Source organism: Protopterus annectens, chromosome 7.part0 (assembly GCF_019279795.1).
Source record: "Protopterus annectens isolate FY-2018-M chromosome 7.part0, PAN1.0, whole genome shotgun sequence".
In the NCBI taxonomy this organism is placed as follows: domain Eukaryota; kingdom Metazoa; phylum Chordata; order Ceratodontiformes; family Protopteridae; genus Protopterus; species Protopterus annectens.
The window spans coordinates 371,157,267-371,180,970 of NC_056739.1; the positions used below are offsets into that span (position 1 = coordinate 371,157,267).

The 23,704-nt window shown below is 34.1% G+C and overlaps 1 protein-coding gene across 2 annotated transcripts in view; it reads right to left on the reverse strand.

Moving 5' to 3' along the window:
* TAFA3 (TAFA chemokine like family member 3) overlaps positions 1-23,704 on the reverse strand; it is a 1,368,023-nt gene that overhangs the window by 69,610 nt on the left and 1,274,709 nt on the right. Inside the window, exon 6 of one of the 2 annotated variants that reach the window (XM_044076936.1) lies at positions 8,416-8,466. The exons of the other annotated variant lie outside the window; for it this stretch is intronic. Coding sequence (XP_043932871.1) covers positions 8,458-8,466 — 9 coding nt within the window. The 3' untranslated portion in view covers positions 8,416-8,457. Of the gene's footprint in view, positions 1-8,415; positions 8,467-23,704 lie in introns of those variants that run through there. 2 annotated transcript variants of the gene reach the window in all.

Below are 23,704 nucleotides of genomic sequence, written 5' to 3' on the forward strand. Positions count from 1 at the left end.
TGGATGCATCCTTTATTTGGAGCTGTCATTGCTCTGTTTTGTTATTTGCAGAATGGTACTCAGTTACCAACCGTGTACATTTCTGCAAATAACACTACTCTTACTCGGACAGGTTAATGTTTCCTGGATCACAAATTTACCTCATTTGCATAGCTTTCAGCAGCAAATGAGGTAATTTGCATAACCTAGTACTGTCAGTGCAAGAGTCATTTTAGGAGCTCTCATGCACGCCCCTGCCAGCTGTTCCTGGATCGCTCGGCAGGCATATTGGCTTTCTGGAGTCTTACACTACTCTTAGACTTCATGCAAGCCTTTGTGAATCCGGCAATGTGTTCTACATTGATATGGGCTTCCATCAAAGTCATTAGGAAAGTATACCCATGCTTTGGCTTTCTTTCTCGGCCAATGATATTATGTGTGCCTGTATGAAAAGAGTCATAATCATGTCTGTAGGAGACAGATCAGCTGAATATGGACTCAAAATAATGTCATATGCACTGTCTACTTCATTTATCTGAATATTAGGACTTAAAGAGTGGTCACTCTGCAAGAGAAACCCCTCATATCCAAGTGCCATGGGTTAGTCTTAGAAAAGGATTCAGATCTATTAAAACATAGTCATTATTCTCTAACTGATTAATTAAATTACTACAGCTAATTGAGATTGTGTGCAAACATTATCCATAAAATGGGGCTACCTAATGAATTAACAGGGTCTGTTTGTACAACAGTGTCTGTTACATCCTTTGAGAATGATTTCTCAGCTTCACACATCCAGTTAATAGCCTTTATGGAACTGCACAGTAGTGATGCAAAGTCATCTAAATATATACATTGGAACAAAAGGCATTGTCAGCATTCAAAAGGGACGCACTGTTACTACTGTAGATTTTAAATTTAATACTCTTAGTCACTGAACTAACCTTATAAAAAAGGAAGTCTTTTCCAAAATATTTTTCCAACCCACAGAATGACTGGTACCTGTCATGTATCTTCAAGTCATACAAATATGTTCTTAATCATGCCTGCTCTCAGTTGTTCAAATTCACTGCTCACGTTATAACTTGATAGGCCCCCTTGGAAAAGTAAGAGTGCACCTGCCAACAGTCTATTCCTTTCTATAAAAACAGTAAAATTAAAAATAAAAAAATGAAATATTAATCAAATAAAGCTTGTCCTGACAAACAGCTTTGCATCTGTGTTGCTTTCTGCTCTTTTGAGATTAGCAACCACTTACAGTCACAACTGAAGTTAAAAGTAGAAATGCACTTGAAGGGTTAGACTGTGTCTCACTACAATATATCCCGTTTTTATCAACAAAGAGTAAACAGTGGAAGAAAGCAATAAAATGTAAATTGATTAAAGCTTTTCCTGCCAAACTGTTCATAAAACAGGAAAAGGGAGGTTTGAGACAAGTGACTGCTCAAAGTCGTGGCTCAACTTATAACTACTTAGACCCCTGGTAAGTCTAGAGTTTGCCTGTCTACAATGTATCACTTTCTACCACATACAGTAAATATAAGATACAAAATGTTTAATATAAATCAAATGTAAAGATCCTTCTGCCAAACTATTATGCAGAAAACCTAAAAAAAAAAAGCAGTATGGTTTGAGATAAAGGCTAGAGTTGGCCTGCCTATACTGTATCCCTTTCTATCAAAAGCAGTTGAGCTGTAAGCTAAAAAATAAAATATAATCCAAATAATGCTTCTCCTTCCAAACAGTTAGAAAGCAAAACAAAACACAAGGTTATTTAACATAAGAGGCCTATTACAGTTATGACCCAAGTTATAACTAGATAGCTAGATCCCATGGGAGATCTAGAGTGTGCCTATCTACAATCCATCCCTTTCTACCATCAAACAGTAAAAATAAGACTTAAAAAATAAAATATAACTCAAATAAATCTGATCCTACCATTTATGCATGTTAATGCAAAACAATAAAGGATGGTTTGAGAAAAGGTTTAGAATAGGCCTGTCAAGTCGTCACTTAAAAATAAGCGATCGCAACTAAAATATAAATCAAATAAAGCTTGTCTTGCTGAACAATAATGCAAGAAAACACAAAACAACACAGGATGTTTTCAGGCAAATTGACACTTGCAACCCACAGCTCAAGTTCCAACAACATGGAGGACTAGAGTTTAGCCCCCAACATTCTATCCTTTTATACTTGTCAGCAGTAATAATAAAAGACAGAAATAAGTTAAATCAATCTGCTAACCATCTAGAAAAGCACAATACAATGCAGGATGTTTGAGATAAAGACATGTATGCAGCTATATATAATCTATCATATTCCATAAAAAGCAGTAGAAATAAGAGACAAAAATAAAATACAGATCAAATAAACCTCCTCTTACAGTAGTTACATAGGGAGGAATAAAGCAACACAGGATGGCTTCAGATAACAGGCAGGGTGTGCCTGCTTTCAATACATCAATTTCTACCAAAAAAAAAGATCTAAAAATAAAATAAAATAGAAATCAAATTCGCCTGTCAAATATTTACACAGGAGCATAGAATAAAACATAAGATGTTTTCAGATAACAGGCTGCTAGTAGTTGCATGTTAAGCAATAACTATCAAGGCCTCATGGGAGGTCTATGCTGTATCTGCCTGACATCTATCCATTTTTACCTACAAGAAGAACTAATAAATGATAAAAAAACAGAATATTAGTTAAATAGAACTTTTCTTGACAAACAGATATGCAAGGTGGTGCAAAGCAGCACAGGGTGGTTTGAGGTAAGGGTTACAGTCTGCCTAACTAAAACATGTCATACTTTATACACAATCAGTAAAAATAAGGATGAAAAAAATAAAATGCAAGTCAAATAAAGTTTTCCTTGCCAAACAATTCCACATGAAATCACAAAAACAATACAAGATGATTAGAGCTAAGTGGTCACTCATAGTACAGCTCAAGTCGTAACTACACAAGCCATTTGGGAGAGTGTACCTGCCTATAATCCATCCCTTTCCTCCAAAAAACAAACAAAAATGAATGGAAATAAAATATAAATCAAATAAAGCCTTTCTTGTCAAACAGTTATGCAGAGAAGTGGTAAACAAACAAGATGCTTTGAGATAAGGTTCAGGGTGTGCTTCCTTGCTTACAGTCCATCATTTTTTAACAAACTGTAAAAATAAGAGACAAAAATTGAAATATCAGTCAAATAAAACTTTTCCTGACAAAAAGTTGCACAGGAAAGTGCAAACAGTGACAACACAGAATGGTCTGAGATAAGCATATATTTAGAGTTGATGCTAAACTATGCCTGTTTATAATCAATCCCTTTCTACCAAGAAAGAGTAAAAAGTATAAGCTAAGATTTAAAATACAAGTCATATAAAGCTTCTATTGACAAACAGTTATGCAGGGAAGTGCCTTTCTACCAACAAACAGTAAAAATAACAGAGAAGAATTAAATATAAATCAAATGAATCTTCTCCTACCAAACAGTTATACAGAAAAACACAAAACAAGGTAGGGTGGTTTGATATAAAAGCTACAGTGTGTCTGCCTACAACCCATCATTTTCTAGCTAAAAACTATACAAATCAAATACAGTTTTATGTCAGAAAGTTATGTAGGAAGGCATAGAACATCATGGGATGCTTTGAGATAAGTGACTGATTACAGTCCCGCCTCAAGATAGATCTAGGTAGGGCACTTGAGAAGGTTAAACTGAGCCCTCCTGCAGTCTATCCTCTTCTAACAATAAGTAAATGAAGAAATAAAATTACAATGTACATCAAATATGATTTCTCCTGCCAAACGTTTATGCATGGAAGCACAAAACAACAGAGGGATGTTTGACATAAGACCATGACTGGATTCTGCTTGCCTACAATCTAGCCTTTTCTACCAACAAACATTAACAGTGGGATATGAAAATTAAAACATAAATCAAACAAACCTTATCCGTCCACTTAGTAATGAAAGACTGCACATAGCTGTGTGGTTTGAACTAAATGGCCACTTAAAGTTGTGGCTCATATTACAACTAGATAAGCCTCATGGGAGGACTACACTTTGCCTGCCTGAGATCTGTCCCTTTCTGGCAACAAACAGTAGAAATATGTGATTAAAGTATAAATCCAATAAAGATTATCTCACTAAACAATTACTTAACATACAGAAAAAAAATTGCAAAATGATTTTAGTTCATGGCTAGACTATATATCTATTTATTTTTACAAACAAAATATAAAAATAAGAGATGAATTACAAAATATAAACCAAATCAAATAAACCTTCTCCTGCCAAACTATTATGAAGAATATCTCTAAACAACACAGAATTGTTTGAGATAAATAGCTGGTCTCGTGTGTGACTCAGGTTATAATTAGATAGTTCCTGTGAAGGGTATGAGTGCACCATCTATGAATAACAATAAGAGATAAAAAATATAATATAATGTAAACCAAATAAAGCTTTTCCTGCTGAAAATTTATGCAGAGAAGTAAAAAGCACAGAGAATGGTTTGAAAAAAGTCATACAGTGTACCTGCATAAAACTTTTCTCTTCCAAGCCACAAACAGTATAAATAAGTGACAAAAATAAAATATAAATAAAATATATATAAAATATAAATAAAACAAACATTTTACTACCAAATAGTAATACAGGAAACCACATAATAATGCAGCATTGTTTCAGATAGGCAGGTACTCACAGTTGTGGCTCAGACTTTAATTACATAGGCACCTTAGGAAAGTTAGAGTTTGCCTGCCTACAGTCTATCCTTTTCTACTTATGTATAGTAAAAATAAGAAATAGAGACTAAAATAAAATCCAACAAAGTCAATCCTGCTAAGCACTTACTAAGGAAAGTTCAAAAGAATATAGGATGGCTTGATTTAATGGCTAGAGAGTTTATGTCTATACTTTGCCTCTTCCTACTAGCTTACAGTATAAATAAGAGATAATAAATAAAATATAAATCAAACATTTTTTTTTGACATTCAGTTATGCAAGAAAGCAAAAAAGCAATGCAAGATAGCTTGAGATAAGCAGTCCTTCTGAGTTATGGCTGAAGTTAAGCTGCAAAGTCCCATTGGAGGCTAGCATATGCCTACTTCCAGTCTAACTGTTTCTATTAAAAACTGTAAAAATCAGAGATAAAAAATAAAGCAGTTATGAAGAAAAGCACAAAGCAGCACATGAAGTTGTCCATGGTCTTTCACACATACATTACATACGGCAAAGCTTTCAATTCCACTGTACAATTTGAATATTGGTTTCCTGTGATTATCTTAGAACTTTTTATGTTGCTTCCACTAATCATAAATTTCAAAACAAAATGATTCAGTACCACTCTATAAAGCCATCTTCTCCTCCTCTCCAAACCTAATAAAATTAACACAGCTATCAGATTATACTGGGATCATAAGTTGTGTTCATTCTTTATTCTACCTGACACAGCATAATCCATATTGTTTGTCAACTGAAACACTTTGCTGTATATTGCTTTACCATTAAACACTACACTGACTTATGCATGCAAATGTAAAATAAAGTGAAATAATCTGCGTGTTTATATTTGGCTCTTACATATCAGTAGTCAGCTTCACAGAAGAGTGCCTGTCCATCAAAACCATGCAACTGTACGTTTTTTATTTTTTCTCATTTAAACAGTATGTCAAATGACAAGTCTGAATGCCAAATGAAGTAAACATTCCTTTTATTTTTACTTGGCTATAGTTTCTCATTTATGAACTTGCAAAAAATAGTAATTGCTTAGAATAGTACAATTAATATCCCTTTTTGATGCTAAACAAATATGTTAGTTGTATTAATTCTGTCATGCACAGCACTGCTCCGTCTTTGTAAAACAAAATACTGTGCTCAGAATAACACCAGAATAATCATGCTGCTATATATTGCTTCCCCTTTACATTCTGCACTAATAATATTTACAGACAAATAAAATAAACTTTCTTTGACAATAACTCACAAACTAGCACTTGTTAATCTAAACCATGTTGCTTCCCCATAAAGCAATATGCCAAACTATATTTGTAGCACAGTATCATGGTTGTATTAATTCTACATACAGAGAATACTCACTGCCAATCATTATCATGTTGATATAGCTGGTTTCCAGAGAAAATATAAAATAATCTTATTTGCATCTATCACAGATAAGATGTGTGATGTATTCTAACCTCGCTAATTGCTTATATTTACGCTGCATTAAAATCATTCATCTATCCAATCAGACCTTAAACATAACATATCTCCACCATTTTATCATCTGGTCCTTTTTTCCTCATCTCCATCCCATTATTTATAATTTATCAGATGTGCCTATCACTGTTAACAGAATAAAATCTCCTTTACTTGACAGTCTTTCTGATTCTACCATGGTTGTTCAGAAAAAAAATACTTTGTGACTGCAACATCAAAGAAATTAGTACTAGGAAACTATAGTAGTTGTGATAACAAGTTCTTGCAGCTTGATGTACTGTTTAGTGGAATAAAGCATGTCCATCTTCATTTCAAATATAGAGTCATGGATAAGAATGATAACTTTGTAAGTCTATAATATAGTTAATATCAGGCATCACAGAATAGTGCTTGTCATTCAAACCCTGCATGCTGTTTCCCCCATTAAATACTGCACCAAATGAGTTTCCAAATTTCTTAAATAAAGTGAACTATTCTTTTGCTTATATTTAGCTCTAACTTGCTATAACTTGTCAGTATCAAGTACATTGTACATTAAATGCAGCAACATGTTTTGATTGACAAGCTGTCGTACATTGTTCCTTCATTAAAAAATACACTAAATGCTTCTTTCAAACCCTTAAAATAAAGTGATCTAACCCTCGGTGTTGTATTTAGCTACAACTTTCTAATTATTGGATATTTCAGGATATCACTTGTTTCCTATATGAGCCAAGTAAAATTATTATGGATCTCAGTTTTGGTGTTTCATCTTGTTTTTTGGTTTTCAGCCCAGTCTACATGATTTATTGCCAGAAGAATCAACTTCTGAATTTCAGATACTTGTGTTGAAAGATCCAAAAATGGGATCATCTCAGCTCCTGACATTCTTTCTAGTATTCATACCCATTTTAAATTGTGTCATAATCTCTTGCTGGCTATGACTTCCAACTTCTCTGTTAGCTTGCTGGTGTACTATGTTGTCAAAAGTTGTAACCCCTCTTCATGAAACTGCTCCTTGTTTCTCCACATATTAGTAAACTGCAGACAAGAGACAGAATTTTACTGCATTCTATGTACTACCATCTTTTTGTCTCCTGATTTTTATGTCTCCTAGCATTTTGCTCCTACAACGATCTCACGCTTATTTATTTATTGACATTTTATTGACATTTGATGCTATATCCATCATCTTTTTTTTTCTATTTTTTGGCAGCTTAAAAAGTGAAATCTGTTCCTATTTCATTAGGTAAAAATGCCTTGCCATATATGTTCTCATTTTCAGATAAACTAATGACTGACAGACAAGAGCTGTCATCTCCTTTCAACATCATTTCAAACCAAAATAATACTAGGTGATATATAAAAACACCCACTGCAAGTCATAGACGTGTCAAAGATGGCAACTTGGTTTGCTTAATAGGTTCATAGGTGATCACTAGGCTAATGAAGCTGGGGATCCTTTTTAAGCCTAGCCATGGCAGAATCAAACCTTCTATCTTATGTTTGTGAAGTAAACATCTTAACCATTATGTCAATCTACAACCTCAGATGTACAAGCAGTTACTAGGGATTGAACCTTGCTCTTTACAAATATCAATCCACTGCACTATCACTGAGCTAAATCCCTACCTATCCTTTCTAGATTTGAAATGCAAAATCCCACACAAGTGAATGAAAAAAACAACAAAGAACATGAACATAAGTGATGAAATAAATGAGAAACAGAAGTAAAACTTGATAATGGTAGACATACAGTTAAAGAGCTTCAGGAACATCTAAAAGCCTAGCAGGTTCCATGGCAGGGCAAAGTTAAGAATCAAACTGTTTGTAAATTGTTTCTTTTATTTGAGCTCTGTTTGAATAATAAAGGTCACATCCCTGAACTTCTTCATGGACGTTTGATGCCTTCTTTCTTTTTAGCATGACACAGCAAAGTCCGCCAGTATAGGCATTCTGGATACTTAAAATTATCACTACATGTTTGGTGTACTAAGTTTAAAATTGGTTCAGCACTTTAGAGTAACAATTTCTCCCACCACTACACTCATTTGTATTTGTGTGTCCTAAGCTGTTCAAAGACATCTTTAAAACACAGAGTTTATAGTTCTGAAATACAGTTAAACATAAACTAAAGCCACAAAGCAATTTACTTTTCTCTTTAATGAAATGCTATATCCAACATCTTTTTTTTTTTTTCTATTTTTTTTGTCAGCTTGAAAAGTGGAATCCGTTCTTACCTTGTTTGGTAAAAATGCCCTGGTATATATGTTCTCATTTTCAGATGAACTAAAGACAAACAGAAAAGGGCTGTCATCTGCTTTCAATATCATTTCAAACTGTAAGAATAATGATAACTGATGTGCAAAGGCGCCCACTGCAAGTCATACACTTGTCAAAAACGGCAACTTGTTTCAGATCTTGTCTCACGTCAGTCATACAGCATCACTTGAAGACTGCAAGGCAATTTCTAAGCACGGTTTTGGAAGTACCACCTGAAACACTATAATCATGAATAACTGCCTGCCAAAGCAAGCATAAGCCTCTAATAAATATGCTACAATACATAGGCCTAACATTTCAGTATCCTATATACATCCACGGTGGGCGTGCAAAGTTTGCATAAATTAACTTTATTCTACATGCTCCATTTAATATGACTGCTAGGGTTTACCACAGTAACTTAGTAATATAAAAATGAAAAACTTAAATGAATTTGCATCACATGATTTGCAAATAGGTATGCACAAATAAAGTTTGGTTTCTAGCTGTGAACCATAGAACTGACAGTGAAATTTACAAAAAGGGCATGTGTGTGTGTGTGTGTGTGTGTGTGTGTGTGTGTGTGTGTGTGTGTGTGTGTGTGTGTCTGTGTGTGTGTGTGTATAATATATATATATATATATATATATATATATATATATAAATATAAATATATATATATATATATAAAATATATAATATAAAATATATGTATGTATATAAATATATATATATATATATATATATATATATATATACACACACACATATATATATATTTTATATATATATATATATATATATATATATATATATATATATATATATATGGGATCACTACATAATCTTGAAAGTTTGAAATACTGAATTTCAAACTTTCAAGACTATATAGCCGAAACCCCTAATTATAGAAAGACCAGAAGCGCGAATTTCAAAATCCCACTCATCGGGAGTTTGACATTCGCACTTCTGGTGTTGCGGTATGGTGGAAGGTCAGGTAAGTATCTACGTTTAAATATGTTGGTTAGGGTTTAGTGTGTAAGTGTGTGTCGTGAGTGTGATGTGTGTGTGTGTGTGTGTGTGTGTGTGTGTGTGTGTGTGTGTGTGTGTGTGTGTGTGTGTGTGTGAGGGGAATGTAGATGTGTGGTGATGTTTTGTGTGTTTGTGTATGTAGTGCGACCTTGGAGTTAGAATATTTAAGTAGGGGGGGTGAGGTTTGTGTGTTTGTGTTCTGGGGGATGGTGTGTGTATGTGTGTGGTGTATGTTGAGTGTAGTTTACGGTAGTTTGAATTTCGCAGTTTTGATGTTTCGGTATTTTAGTGTTTCAGGTATTTGGTCTCGGGATTTTGGGCATCAGTAGTTTGGGTTTTCAGGATTTAGTAGTGGTTTTATATATATATATGTGTGTATATATAAAACAAAAAGACAAAATCAAGGCGATCACCAAGCTGACCATCATAAAACTGTCCTATAATGAAAAATATGAACTAAACACATTAGAAGGCAAAATGAGACATTTATAGTTGAAGCTAACAAATCAAAGTTGATCCTTTCAGACACCACCTTTTAGTTATCCAATCAGTGTCTTCCACATGAATCTACACCTCTTCAATGTGGATAGGTTAACTTCACACTCAAGTCAAATGTCCAATAAGATTACGATTCTTTTATCCAGCTAATTGCATATTGTTATAGCTGACTTAACAAATCAAATATCTTCTTTCAGACAGTGCCTATTAGTTGACCAAACAGTGTCTTCCACATGAAACTACACTTCTTCAATGCAGATAGCTCCAAACTAAAGACAAAAGACAAATATCCAGTGGAAGTGTAGTTCTGTTATCCAACTAATCACACAGTATTGTAGCATGATTTACTTTCAGTGGACTTAAGGTCATACATGGAAATAGTAAAAGTAATAAAGATATACATAGCAAAGAAATAATAATAGCCGTAGCCCAACCCTTTTTAAAATGTTCGCAATATATATTCAGTTCTTCTTTCTTCCAAATTATCTTTAATCCTGAGTGGGTTATGAAGATCTAAGGAGTACATATAGCCATAAATAGGATCAAATATCTCCATTCAGGCATTGCCTATTTTCTATCCACTCATAACTTTCTATACCCTTAAGGGCAGGTTTGAGATGTAAGTTGGAATTTGCCTTTGGCGCTGTTTGTTCTTTGCAGTTTTTTACACCTTCGTGCTACTAGTATGGATAATGAGTCTGGAGATTCAACCATTATCGAGAACGATGACCTCTTTGGTTCCGATTGTGTGGCCAGAACACAAAGAGAAGTTATGAATGTTCGTGAGGAGGTTACAGCTTTGAAGGGTGACCTTACCAGGCTGATTGAGCTGTTAAGTCAAAATGAGGCAGCAGGTGGAGCTATTCAACCAGGTTTGGTTTCTCCATGTGTTAAGAGAACTCCGGAAGCACCTACTATGTCGTCTCCATGCTCGGGTTCTGCGAGTCATGGTGGGATTCAGATGGATGGTGTTGGCGTTCATCGTGGGTTGAGTTATAAAATAGGACAAGGTTCGTCCGTTTATCGATCTTTGCCTACTGAAACACAGTTTCCTTTGGAAGGTATCAGATGTGTTACCGACCAGTCGCATAAGAACATTAAAGGTACTGTTTCACATGTAAACCATCAGGGCAACTATGAAAATGATTCTATTTCGAATACTAACGGCACTGAGTTTTATAATTCACATAATTCAGTGCGCTTTAATGATATTTTGGAAATTAATTTTGACTTTGATGCTGCTTTCACTTCTGACAATTCTGACAATATTGCATATGGTTATGGGCTGAATTACCAGGATGTGCCCGCACTTAAGGACATGATTTATACATTCGAAAAAAAACTGTTTAAATTTAAATGTTTACAATTTGACAATAGATATCTGCACTGTTGTCTTAATCATAAATTGGTCATACAAGGACTGAAAATGTTTAAATATCCTTTTGGCATAGCCTATTCCCAAGAAGTTTTGAATGAGACAATTGTTTTTTTGATGAATGTGGGCTGGGGTTGATTGTTAAATTGATAAAACACAATGATCTAGCCTTGGCAGTACTACATAAAGATATAAACAAATTGAATGGTGATATTTTAAAAGATTTGTTGTTTTCTGAATATGAGCACTTGTATAAGAAAGTTCTGTCTAGGATTGACAAGAGAATCAGTAATATATTCCTTAGGAAGCAGAAAAAGTTTGTGAGGGATAAACAACAATATGGTGCTGGTAAAGTATACCCAGGCCCATTTCATAACAAGAATAATATGAATTCTTATAATAATAACAAAAATAAACATGGAATGGCATGATTGTCTACAGAGGAAAGGGAGACTGAGTGTGTTAGGGAAGTGACAGCGAATGGTGCCACCAACAGGTCACTTGATGAATTGGACTCCTTTTCTGAGCACAATGAGCATTTTTTATTACCAAGAAGGTCAGAACGGTTGGCCAACAAAACCAGATATCCATCAGATGCAGGACATCTACCCAGTTTTTTGGGGGAGAGTCATGGATGGAAAACAGTGGGAAAGAAGGGGAAATAGAGGTAGTTGTAGGCACTGAAGGTATTGTTAGTGAATACAAAGGATTTAAGATTTTTAATTATACATCACATACCCTGGGAAAGAAACACTTTAACCTTTTTTCCAAAGGATTCAAATTTGTTAAATCAAATTATGGTGATATAGCTAATCTTTTGGTTGATCTTAAACTGTACCTTAGGAAGTTAAATTCGAGTATGGTGTTTAAAAAAACAGAGGATGACAACATTTGTGGTCATAAAGGATTAGTTAGAAGTAGTACTTTTAACCCACCCCTCCACCCAGCCTTAATGTTGTTTGAAAAGATTGTTACAGATGAAATATATGAATCACATACAAAGAATAGGTGGATAGCAGAGCATTATAATTTGGACAAAGAGGAACAGAAGTTACTTTGTGATTTACAGTCACAAAGTGATTTTCGTATAATGAAGCCTGACGAGGGAGGGGGGTTGTATTATATGGTATTGAAGAATATAACAATGCAATTACAAATATTTTGCTTGACACCAGTACTTATTCTCCTGTATCAAAAAATGAAATTCATATAGTGTATAGGAGAATTGATTATTTACTTGAGGAATATTTGTTAGAAAACAGAATAGATAGTAGGACACATTACTATTTGATGCAATTGAACCCTATTATTCCCAACATCTTTGGGGTATCTAAAGTACACAGATCAGTGAAAGAACCACCTTTCAGACCCATAGTGTCAGCTAGGAATTCTAAGACCCACCCTTTAGCATTGTACGTTGATAATTGCACTAAGGAAATTACAGCTAAAACAGAACATTTAATAAAGGATTCTTGGGAATTCTTAAGTAAGTTAACTAAGGATGTATGGAGTGAAAGTTGTAGTGTCCTTACAATTGATGTTAAGGATCTTTTTACATGTATCCCTAGACATGAAGGGTATGAGTTTTTTAGTGATAGTTTCAACAAATATTCCACTTTATCTAAAGATCAAATTCAGCTGACTTTGGAACTTTTGGAGGTGGTACCCGACCAGAACTACATAAGATTTCAGGGGGAGTATTTCCAGCAAATCAGTGGGGTAGCTATGGGGGCAGCATGTGCCCCCATATATGCCAATCTTATGATGTTGGAGTGGGAGAATAGATTTGTTTTCAACTGCCCGTTCCAGGAAAATATACGTCTTTACTTGAGATTTTTGGACGATATTTTTGTGTTATGGGAGGGGACAAAAGATACTATGGAATTGTTTATGCAATATATAAACACATGTACTTCTTTTCTGACTTTTACACACTCCTGGAACAATGTTAGTATTAACTATCTTGATACAACTATTTTTCAAACTAATAATGGATTTAAATCAAGGATTTATCGAAAAAGTACTTGGTGCAACAGTTATTTGCATTATAATAGCCACCACCCTCAGTTTCAGAAAAAAAAGCCTTATTAAAGGTCAGGCCATTAGGGTCGCAAGGATGACCTCTGATAAAGATGAATTAGTTGTGGAACTTACATTCCTTGGTGAGAAATTTGCAGAAATGGGGTATCCTGAAGATTTGGTACAGGATGTGTTAGACGAAATTTATAGAGGGTGGGGTACAAAATATAAGGCTTTGCTGGGTCAACCTTTGAATACTTTTGTGAAAAGAAAAGATGATAAGAAATTCCATAGGGCATGTTTTTCAGAATTTAACACATTTTCTGACATATTCACTAACATAGTTAGAGTCAATTGGAGTATGCTCAAAACTAACAAAGAGTTATATGAAGTAGTAGGTAGTGGACCAATATTTTCTTTTAAAACAGGGAAAAATTTTAAAAGACTTTTTGAACAAGTGGATAAGTATAATAGAATAGTAAAAAAGGCAACTAGTCAATGTGGCAACTGCAGTCAATATTCTTATATTATCAAGCAGGACTGTATATGTTTAGACAATGGCATGAACAGTATTGTGAGATTTTGCAAAGGCAACTGTAATACCAAGATGATAGTATATTTGGCTATGTGTGTAAAGTGCCCTGCATTCTATATAGGAAAGACAGAGAGAGCTTTGAAGGATAGAATGTATGAGCACTTACATGATATACAAAATGGAAAGGAAACTAGTGCTTTGTTTAAACATTCTGTAGTGTGTTCTTCTTTTTCTGGCTTTAAATTTGGCATCAGTGATGTGGTAAAAATTAATTGTAGGGGAGGTGATATTAAAAATGTACTGCTTAATAGGGAGTTAAAATGGCAGCTTAGGCTGAAGTCCAACATTTTTCCTGGTTTTAAACGAATATATAACTATTAAGCCAGTATTAACAGCCAAGGCAGTCAGAATTTAATAATTTTATATTTATTTTCATGTAGTTTAGTTAGGGTATCTTGGTAATGTTATTACCTACATGGTCACATTTTAGGATTATGTATGCATTTAATCTGTATACATGTTTTTAGTTTTAAATAATGTGCCTTTAAATTTTAATTGTGTTTAATTGAAAGGGTTTTATAAGTAATGTGAAGTATATTTTGTGTTATCTGAAAAAGTCTTGCTACAAGATGAAAGTGCTAATCTTTGTGGTATTAAAAGGATTTGTCTCCATTTGGTGGCCTGGATCTTTATTTTACCATGTTTGCCAAGTCTTTATTTATTTTATTGTGTGATGTAAGATGGAATTTAGACCAGGTGTCCGTTAAGCCTGTAGTTCCGCTATCCATCTCATTTCACATTACTCAGTTTGTGTTCTAAAGGCACCACCTTGGTCATTTTCTTTTACTACTTGCAAGACCATAAACAAAAATTAAAGTCCTGAATTTTCAAAAATATGTTTACATAATGGACTCTTCTTATCTCCTAGCCAAATGTCACTAATATGCTTGGAGATACATTCCTTTAACTGTCTGTCAGTTTTAACTAAGTAAAAACTTTGACAAGAGGCACATGTCAATATATATGTCATGTGCCGTGTCTTGGCAGTCCACATACTCATGACATCTCTAGCATCTCCCAGAGACTGCATGTATAAACCCATTTTCCATTGAAATTTTTATTTTTATTTATTTATTTCACATTTGTTGACCGGGATAGTCCGACTGGATATATGTCCATTTTCAGCAGAGGCCCAGGGAGAAAAGCTCCACATACCAAAAAAAGAGACAGTACATACATCACTGAGTGATAAACTCAGGCAGGCATGTTTAGAAAAATATAGACAAAGAATACAGGCAGACATCAATATACACAATGTGCAGACTTACATCTGATTGACAAAGACATCAGAAAATGTGAACATAGAATACAATCAGATCTCATAATTCACAGTGCTTAGACATTCAAATCCTATGAGGCATAGATACTTGGCTAAATAGCAGGTTGGGTAGCAAGACACGTATTAGTGAAGTTGTTAGTCAGGTTTAGAACAAGAGCACAGCCAATGAGATGTGAGGTATTTTTTGAGTTCTCTTTTAAATAGGGGTAGTGATGTTTCCTTGGTAACGGTAGTAGGGAGTAGATTCCAGATTTTAGCGGTTGAGTTGGCAAATATAGCATCGCCTGCAGAGTTGTTGGATTTTTGGGTCAGTATCATTAGTTTATCAGTTGAGCGTAATGGTCTGGGGGCACTATGAAGGGTGAGAATATTTTTGAGGGAAGGGGTGTTATCAGGTTGATGGAGTATTTTATGCACTACTATAAGCTGGTTGAACTGTAGAAGGGTAGGATACTCTAGTCATCCCAGTCCTTTGAGGTTCTGGCAATGGTGGGTCCTAAAAGCCGTGCCTCTAGTGAATCTGGCTATATGATTGTAACATCCTGATAATTTGTTGAGTTTGGTTTTGGATAGGTTGGTGAGTACAGGGGAGACATACATAAGGGTAGAGAGGAAGTGTGATCTTGCAATAGCTACCCTAGCTAGGGGGGTGAGGAAAGGTTTCACTCTGTACAGGGAGCCAATTTTTTTGTTGACGAACTTAATAGTGTGATTGACATGTTTATCAAATAGATTTGATGTTGAAGGAGGGAGGAGGAATTCTACGGTTAGGGGAGAAAAGTAGTAACTTGGTTTTGTTAGGATTTAGAAGCAAGCGGCAATTACCTAGCCATGTTTCTACTGTGCTGAAAGTGGTCTGGGTGAGGGTTAGAAGTTGTGTAGGAGAGGAGGTGGAGCATATTAGCACTGAGTCATCTGCATATTGGATGCAGGTGGCTCCTGGGATATATCTACAATTTGAACAGGACCTGCATGTTAACATGCCAACCCTATCTGAATAAACCTTGTTATGGCACAACATGTGCCTAATGAGAATGACTGGGATCATACCACAAATAATTTGAGGGGACCCATGCATAAGAAGAAGTCCATTCATACTACAGAGAGAGGTCCTAAGGTAAACTCTCTGCTTCCCATCATTAGATCAATGTTAATAAAAGTTAATATTTTTAATTAACAGTTACAGTAACTATTAAATCATCATTTTCTTTAATAGCATCAAAGGATCAAAGCAAAGCAGTTAGGCTTACTTATGTATTTAATGACATGAATACATGATGCCACTATAACTATATCTGTGCAGAATAAATCAACTAAGCTTCAAACAAAGGGGAAAGACAAGGAGATGACTAGCATAAGTAAAAGGAAAGAGAGGTGAAAAAGGATTTAGTCAAAGACAGATACTGAGAGGAGAATGCAAACTGAATAGATAATATGAGAACATAGAACAGTAAAGACATAAGATAAAAGAGAGGAAGGAAAGAAAGTGTAGTGAAAGGAAAGGGAAGGAAAAGGGGTCAATAAAAAAGTGAAACAAGAAAAAGAAAATAGGGAATGAAAACAAAAAATAAAAAGAAAGAGGAAAATATAGAATTTATCTATTAAATATTATGCTGCATACTGATGTAATATTTATTATAACTCATTAAAGCAATTAATTTATAACTCAATAAATAAAATATATTGTCAGTTTCTTCTGACATAATAATTGTGGAGAGTTAGGTGTTTTTCCTCTTTTTTTCCCTCTCTTTCTTGCTCCCTATAAAACAAAGAAAGAAAAGACAGAAAAAAATGAAGGCGCTGGGGAGACAGAGGAAATATGAGAGATATAAAGCAGATGAAAACAAGAAAGATGAGGAGATGGGGAGAGGGGAAGAGGATGTGAATGAAGGTGAGAATGGAAGAAGATTGGAAGGAGAAAACTAGACAATATACATATTAAATGAAAGTAAAAAATGGAATTGTGTTATAATTAAGTGTAATACATAACTTATGTTATAGATCTTATAGGTTGAGAATTAACATAATAAATAAACATATGTATTTTGACAGTGGCAAACAGTGGAAAACAGATGATACATTTAGATGAACTGAGGTTAAAGAACTCAGTTGCAACAACTGAAAAACTGTGTTGATACAACAGCTTTAAAAGATGAACAAGAAGAAAAGCAAAGGTAACCGTAAATCGAGTTAGGAACACTTGTTTATTTAGATTTTCAACTATACTCCTTTCATTTGTTGCATAACAATCAGTTTGGAATGATTATTAATCAACAGATTGTCAGGTGATTTATGTTTGATGTATGCAATGTGAATTATTTAAAATGGAGCTCTCTTTCATTGTACTTTAGATTTGTTTTATTAAGGTTTCTCTCGAGAGGTTTAATCAGTTTAGCTAGGTAAACGTAACTAGAAATATAAGTTTCCATGGTACCAACATTTAGTTTTGTATATACTAATTTAGTTATATATATATATTTCTTTTTTATATTTCTTTCTTATCTTATTCTGAGATAATGTCCTTCTAACTAAAAACATAAACACACATTTTATTGTTCGGGAAAGAAATAAGACAACAAATCAATTTATATTTGCTAATATACTAACATTATTTAGAAATTAAAATTAGAATTTAAAAGATGATTATTCTGAAGGTCATTTCACTTAATGTCAATAGCATTAATGCTGGTAGTAAAATAAACTCATTATTTAGATTTTTTAAATATAACAAAGTAAATAAAATCTTAATCCAAGAAACACATATTTTAGATAATGACATTAACTATTTGAAAAATAAGGGCTATCTTGTCCTGTCAGCTAGATCTTTCAATGGAACTGCTCCAGCCAAAGTACTTAAAATAAGAAGAAAACTTAAATCTCAAAGATGTAATGGCAAACTCTATTTTACCCACAACTCATGCTTTTGGAACTCAAATAAGAATAGATGAAAAAAACAATATATATATATATATATATATATATATATATATATATATATATATATATATATATATATATATATATATATATACATATATACACACACACATATAGAACTATCTATCTGTATAGCTCTATCTATATCTTTATATATATATATATACATATATATATATATATATATAGATATATAGATATCTGTATATGTACATATATATATCTGTATATAAACTGAATTACAAGCAAATATAGATAAAGTACTGGTCGTACCATGCCCAGGATCAGACCACACTGTTATATGTTTTAACCTTTCAGTAAAATCTAAAACCTTTTTTATTTACTACAATCCCAGCTTATTTATCTGCTCAACCAGATATTAAAAAGTGGTAATTTAAAGAAATTGAGAAGTATATGGACTCATACAACAACAATTATGATAATGATATTATATTCTGGGATTATTTAAAGATTCATCTCTTACAAAAATTAAGATGTGGTGTAAGGCAAGGATTAATAAATAGGATAAATAGACTGAAAACATACAGAAGTTACTTAGTAAGAAACAGATTACATTAAGGCAGCAAGAACTGTCTTGAAATATTAAAGAACTGATAAGGAAATATCAAAACTTTTTAACACATAAAATAGAATTTGCCTTGGAAATGGTTAAATTAAACTCCTATGTACTACTCCTAAAGTGCTGTGCAATTTTGCTAATAGATAAAAGCCATTTAACAAATTCAATCAGATTAAATGTTTAAAAAAACTATTTCAGCTGAAAAAATGTTCAGACATAGATAAAATGTTGCAGATATTCACCAGCTATTATGACAGATTAAATAGCAAAGAATTTGAACACGGTAGAATTTAAAGTGAAAACATTAATGATATATATGTGTGTATATATATATATATATATATATATATATATATATATATATATATATATATATATTTTATATATATATATATATATATATATATATATATATATATGGGATCACTACTAAATATTGAATTATGGAATCAAGAGGCTCTGAATATCGAAGACCAGAATCTTGAGATTCCGTAATCTCAAAAAAAAAAACAGTTTAGAAAGCATATGCAGGGGGGCATGCCCCCCTGCATCCCCCACACCCCGTGCAACTTAAATATACCATCTCCGACATTGCACCACAGTGGAGTGAATGGCAAAATACTGCCATGCAGAGTGGAACAGAAATTTTTCCATTCACTCCACTGTGGTGTGATCTCGGAGTTGGTATATTTAAGTTGCGGGGGGTGGGGGGTGCAGGGGGGCTTGCCCCCCTGCATACACCTGTTTAAATCTTTTTTTTTTTTTTTTTTTGACATTTATTATTTTTTTTTACTTTCGAGATTACGTAATCTCGAGATTCTGGTCTTAGGTTTTCAGAGTCTCGGGATTCCATAATTCTATATTTAGTAATGATCCCATATATATATATATATATATATATATATATATATATATATATATATATATATATATATATATATATACACACACATTTAAGCAAGCTTCCACACTGAAGAAATATATTTCATTAACATAAATTAAGTATAAGATTAAAATACTCAATAACAATGAAACACCAGGACTTAATGGCATTATTTCTGAAATATCTAAGCTCATGGAACCATTGTTGAATATCTTCGATAGTAAAACCAGGAAAGGACACAGAACAGTGTTCTTTTTACAGATACCAAAATTTTCATGTCAGTAATCACAAATAGATTAAAATAAGAGGCTGATCATCTAATACATAACAATCAAAAATGTTTTATTTTAAATAGATCAGAAGATGACATTAAAAGAATTATTACAATTATAGATTATGTTAAGTAAAAAAAACTCTAAATTAATCATCATATGTCTTGATACAGAAAAAGCTTTTGATAATGTTAATGCCATGTTTTTTTTTAAATCTTTAAAAATATATGGATTTCCAGAAAATTTCATTGCAGAACTGAAAGCGATATATAAACATTCTAAAGATAATAAAGCAAATCCATTTCTATCTGGTCAAACTATCAGGAGGTCAACAACAGGTACAACAGCAGCCCTTCTCAGAAATGTTTCTGCTCAGAGAATTTCTTATACTGCCATATAGTTATCCATTCACACATCCTTGCAAACCAGATGCCCAGTGTGATGGATGAGCAGGTTTTATAACTGCAGTGCTTCAGGAAATGTACCAGAGCAACAACCCTTCTGAATCCTATAACATGCTTTGCTTTGTTCTCTTCCATTCACATCATCACATCCTGGAGCAATGAACTTTATGATGTACATGCACAGCTGGTGTGATAACTCGCCATAATTGTAGAGGCATGGATACTCAGACTACTGTTGTAGGATGTGCTCGCTACCCATGTCCACTGGCATTATGGATGCATTGGGTCTGGGAACCACAGTACTTCTTTTGGACCTCTTGGTAGTCTGCTTGTATTTTCAGACTTCATTAGGTAGAATATCCTTTATGCATATATTTGGAGTTAGCTATTCTACATAACAGAAACAGTTGGATATTGTACATTTCAGATTGCTGTCATACTTTTATATATGCATCATTCTGCATCACATATATGCTTCAGATTTGTATTTATTGGCTTCTAGATTGCAACAAGGGTGTTTACTGATAGAAAATCATTGCCTTCTTTGAAACTGTACTGAACACATTTATAAGTGGGCTGTACTCTAATAGCCATGGCTTGAGAATGTAATACCCCATGCTAGCAGACATCTGATTACAGAAATATCTGGCCAAGGAAAGCCATTCACCTTGAGCAGCCATTCCATTTATATAAAATTCCATGTAACACAAAACATATTATTTGCACATCTACTTTTACAATGAATTACTGCACATTTGTAATTTCACTACTAAATATGTTTCAGCCTTCTGTCTTCGCAATCCATTGGGTCCTTTCATGAGTCTTTTTGAGAAATTATTTACATAACCATCTTATGCAGGCTGTGTGGTTCAGAATCAATGCAAAACTACAAAGTTGTGAAGAAACAAATAACGGCAAAGTGTACAGAAGAATTCTAATGTACTTTTGAGGTTAAAAGTTTGGGGAGTTGCCATCACTTTTAACTGCATTCCACTCAAATTAAAAAAAAAAAGATCAAGCTCTTTCTTTGAAAAAATGACTATTTCTCTTAATATTTAGGCAGATCATGCCTGCCATATAAGCAGTTATACTTTTGAATACAGGTTTCAGGGTGCAATTTGGTTGCATATAGTAGATTCCAAATGGGTGAGGGACATGATGTCTGGGTCGATATCACAAAACTGTTTTTATCACAGTGAAAGATCCTTCAAGACTTAGAGCAGCAAAGATTTCTATTCTCTTGTTTTACATGTTGTTTAACTATAATAAAACTCACCATTGCCTACAAGCTCATCTTTAAACCCACAAACTGCCCATCTCTCACTACATCCTTAAAACCCTATGTACCCAACTGCCAACTCAGATCCACAAACCAAAATCTCCTTCAGGTCCACAGACCAGCACTACCTCCCGGCCACCTACTACTGTCCAACTCCTTAGCCAAGCAGTGGAACTCTCTCCCTCGTACCTTTGAAACCTTCCAAACCATACCAATTTCAAATCTCAGCTATTCTCTCATCTATCAGCCAAATGAGAATGCCCATGTCACGCTCCAACATAAACCCCTTTCCACCCCATCTTTTTGTACCCTGCACTGAAATCATTACCATTTATCAATTGTATTGCTTCATCTCAGCCTAAAACAGTCTCGCCCTACCAGGGACTGATATTCTCTCTGCTATCTAATGTACTATACTTTCCATAATCCAATTTTCTTGTACTCTCTCCATGCAAAATGGTCCACCTAACCTGCAAAGAGCTAGTAGCTACTTGTTTAATGCTTACTTAGACAGCTTATTAGAAGAGCTTATTTGACAAAACTGTCTTTTTCTGACAATGTTCAGTTTACCCAACCTCCAAAAGCGCTAGTAACCTTCTGTTTAAAGGTTAACTCACTAAAAGCTTATTACATAATGTATTATATTTCTGTACATTTTTAATTGTTCTGTACAAATCTTTATTCTTTTGTAACATGTAATACGTAACTTGCAATATTTGGAGCTTTTCTCCCCAGGCCTCCACTGAAAAACAGGCTCTTTATGGCCCAGTGGACTTCCCCGGTCATCAAACTTACATACTTACATAAATAAATAAATAAATAAATATAATACTGCTATCATCTGAACATATATGGTAACTATTTACTTATTTGCATTACTTGCTTAGGTTTTCCTCTAATCTTTCCACCCAGAGACACAAACCAACAACACTCTCATGATTTTGTGACCAGCTTTATTAACATACATGTACTCATATCATAACATAACAGTACAAATACAATCAGCTTGGCAGTCTGATTGAATGCTCACCTACATCATACATTCCTTCCAGAATTCAAAAACATTTTTACCAAACTGTACAGCATTAGACCACTTACCATCTACATAATAGCAGGATCCTACCTCTCGCTAACCAACTCCCTAGGCAGCTCACTTAACCAAAATGAAAGTGACAACTGAACTCAAAAAGGGGGAGGAGAGAAGGCCCTCCACCTCAAACTGCACCTGCCCTTCTTCCACCCACAAGGCAGCCTCTCAGCCTGTTCCCCCTTTTAAATGTATACCTCCTGCAAAAGCAATGATAGCTGGACATCAAACTAACCAAAATTATATCACTAAGATTCACCCATCACTACAAAACCACATCAGGTCTCTATCTGAAAATTTCCAGTGCTCAAGAACAACAAATCATAAAGCCCCCCTCACCCTCACCACTCTGTGATTAAGAAATGTTCTAGTAAGCTCCATCACATTGATTAGCAACAGCCCTCCACACCAACCTAGGAAATATCATTGACCGAATCACACTTGCTACTGGAATCCTCTGACCAACCGCTAACAAGTCCCTTATTAGCAATGTAAGCAACCTCAGCTTTGGTACAAAAGTTCAACATCATTACCACCTAAATGTATCACTTTCCCAAATGGACCACCATATTGCTTGCTTACCTCCAAAACTGACATCAACTTACGCACTTTCATACCTCGACAACAACACCACTAGACATGCCACTGCGCTGGATCCAAACCAAAGTTTACACTGCCACATCTGACTTTTGCTCTTTTAGCCACCCAGTATAGAAAAAGATTGCCCCATCATGACTAACAGCTTCCTACCTTAAAAAGAAAACACACAAATAACACCAACATCACAATCACCGTCTTCCTTACTACCCTAACAACTATAACCCCAAAACATCTTAAATAGCCATTGGACTGCCCATTTAATCAACTCAACAGAACTATTGTTATTTACCAAATCAGATGCCCTGCCTATCCTGAAGCAGCTAGTGGCACAATTATTTGCTTTCACTTCTTGTATCTCTAAAGAACTTCTATTCCAAACAACAAATGCACTGATATCTATCTGTTTTCCCTTTTCATCACAAGAA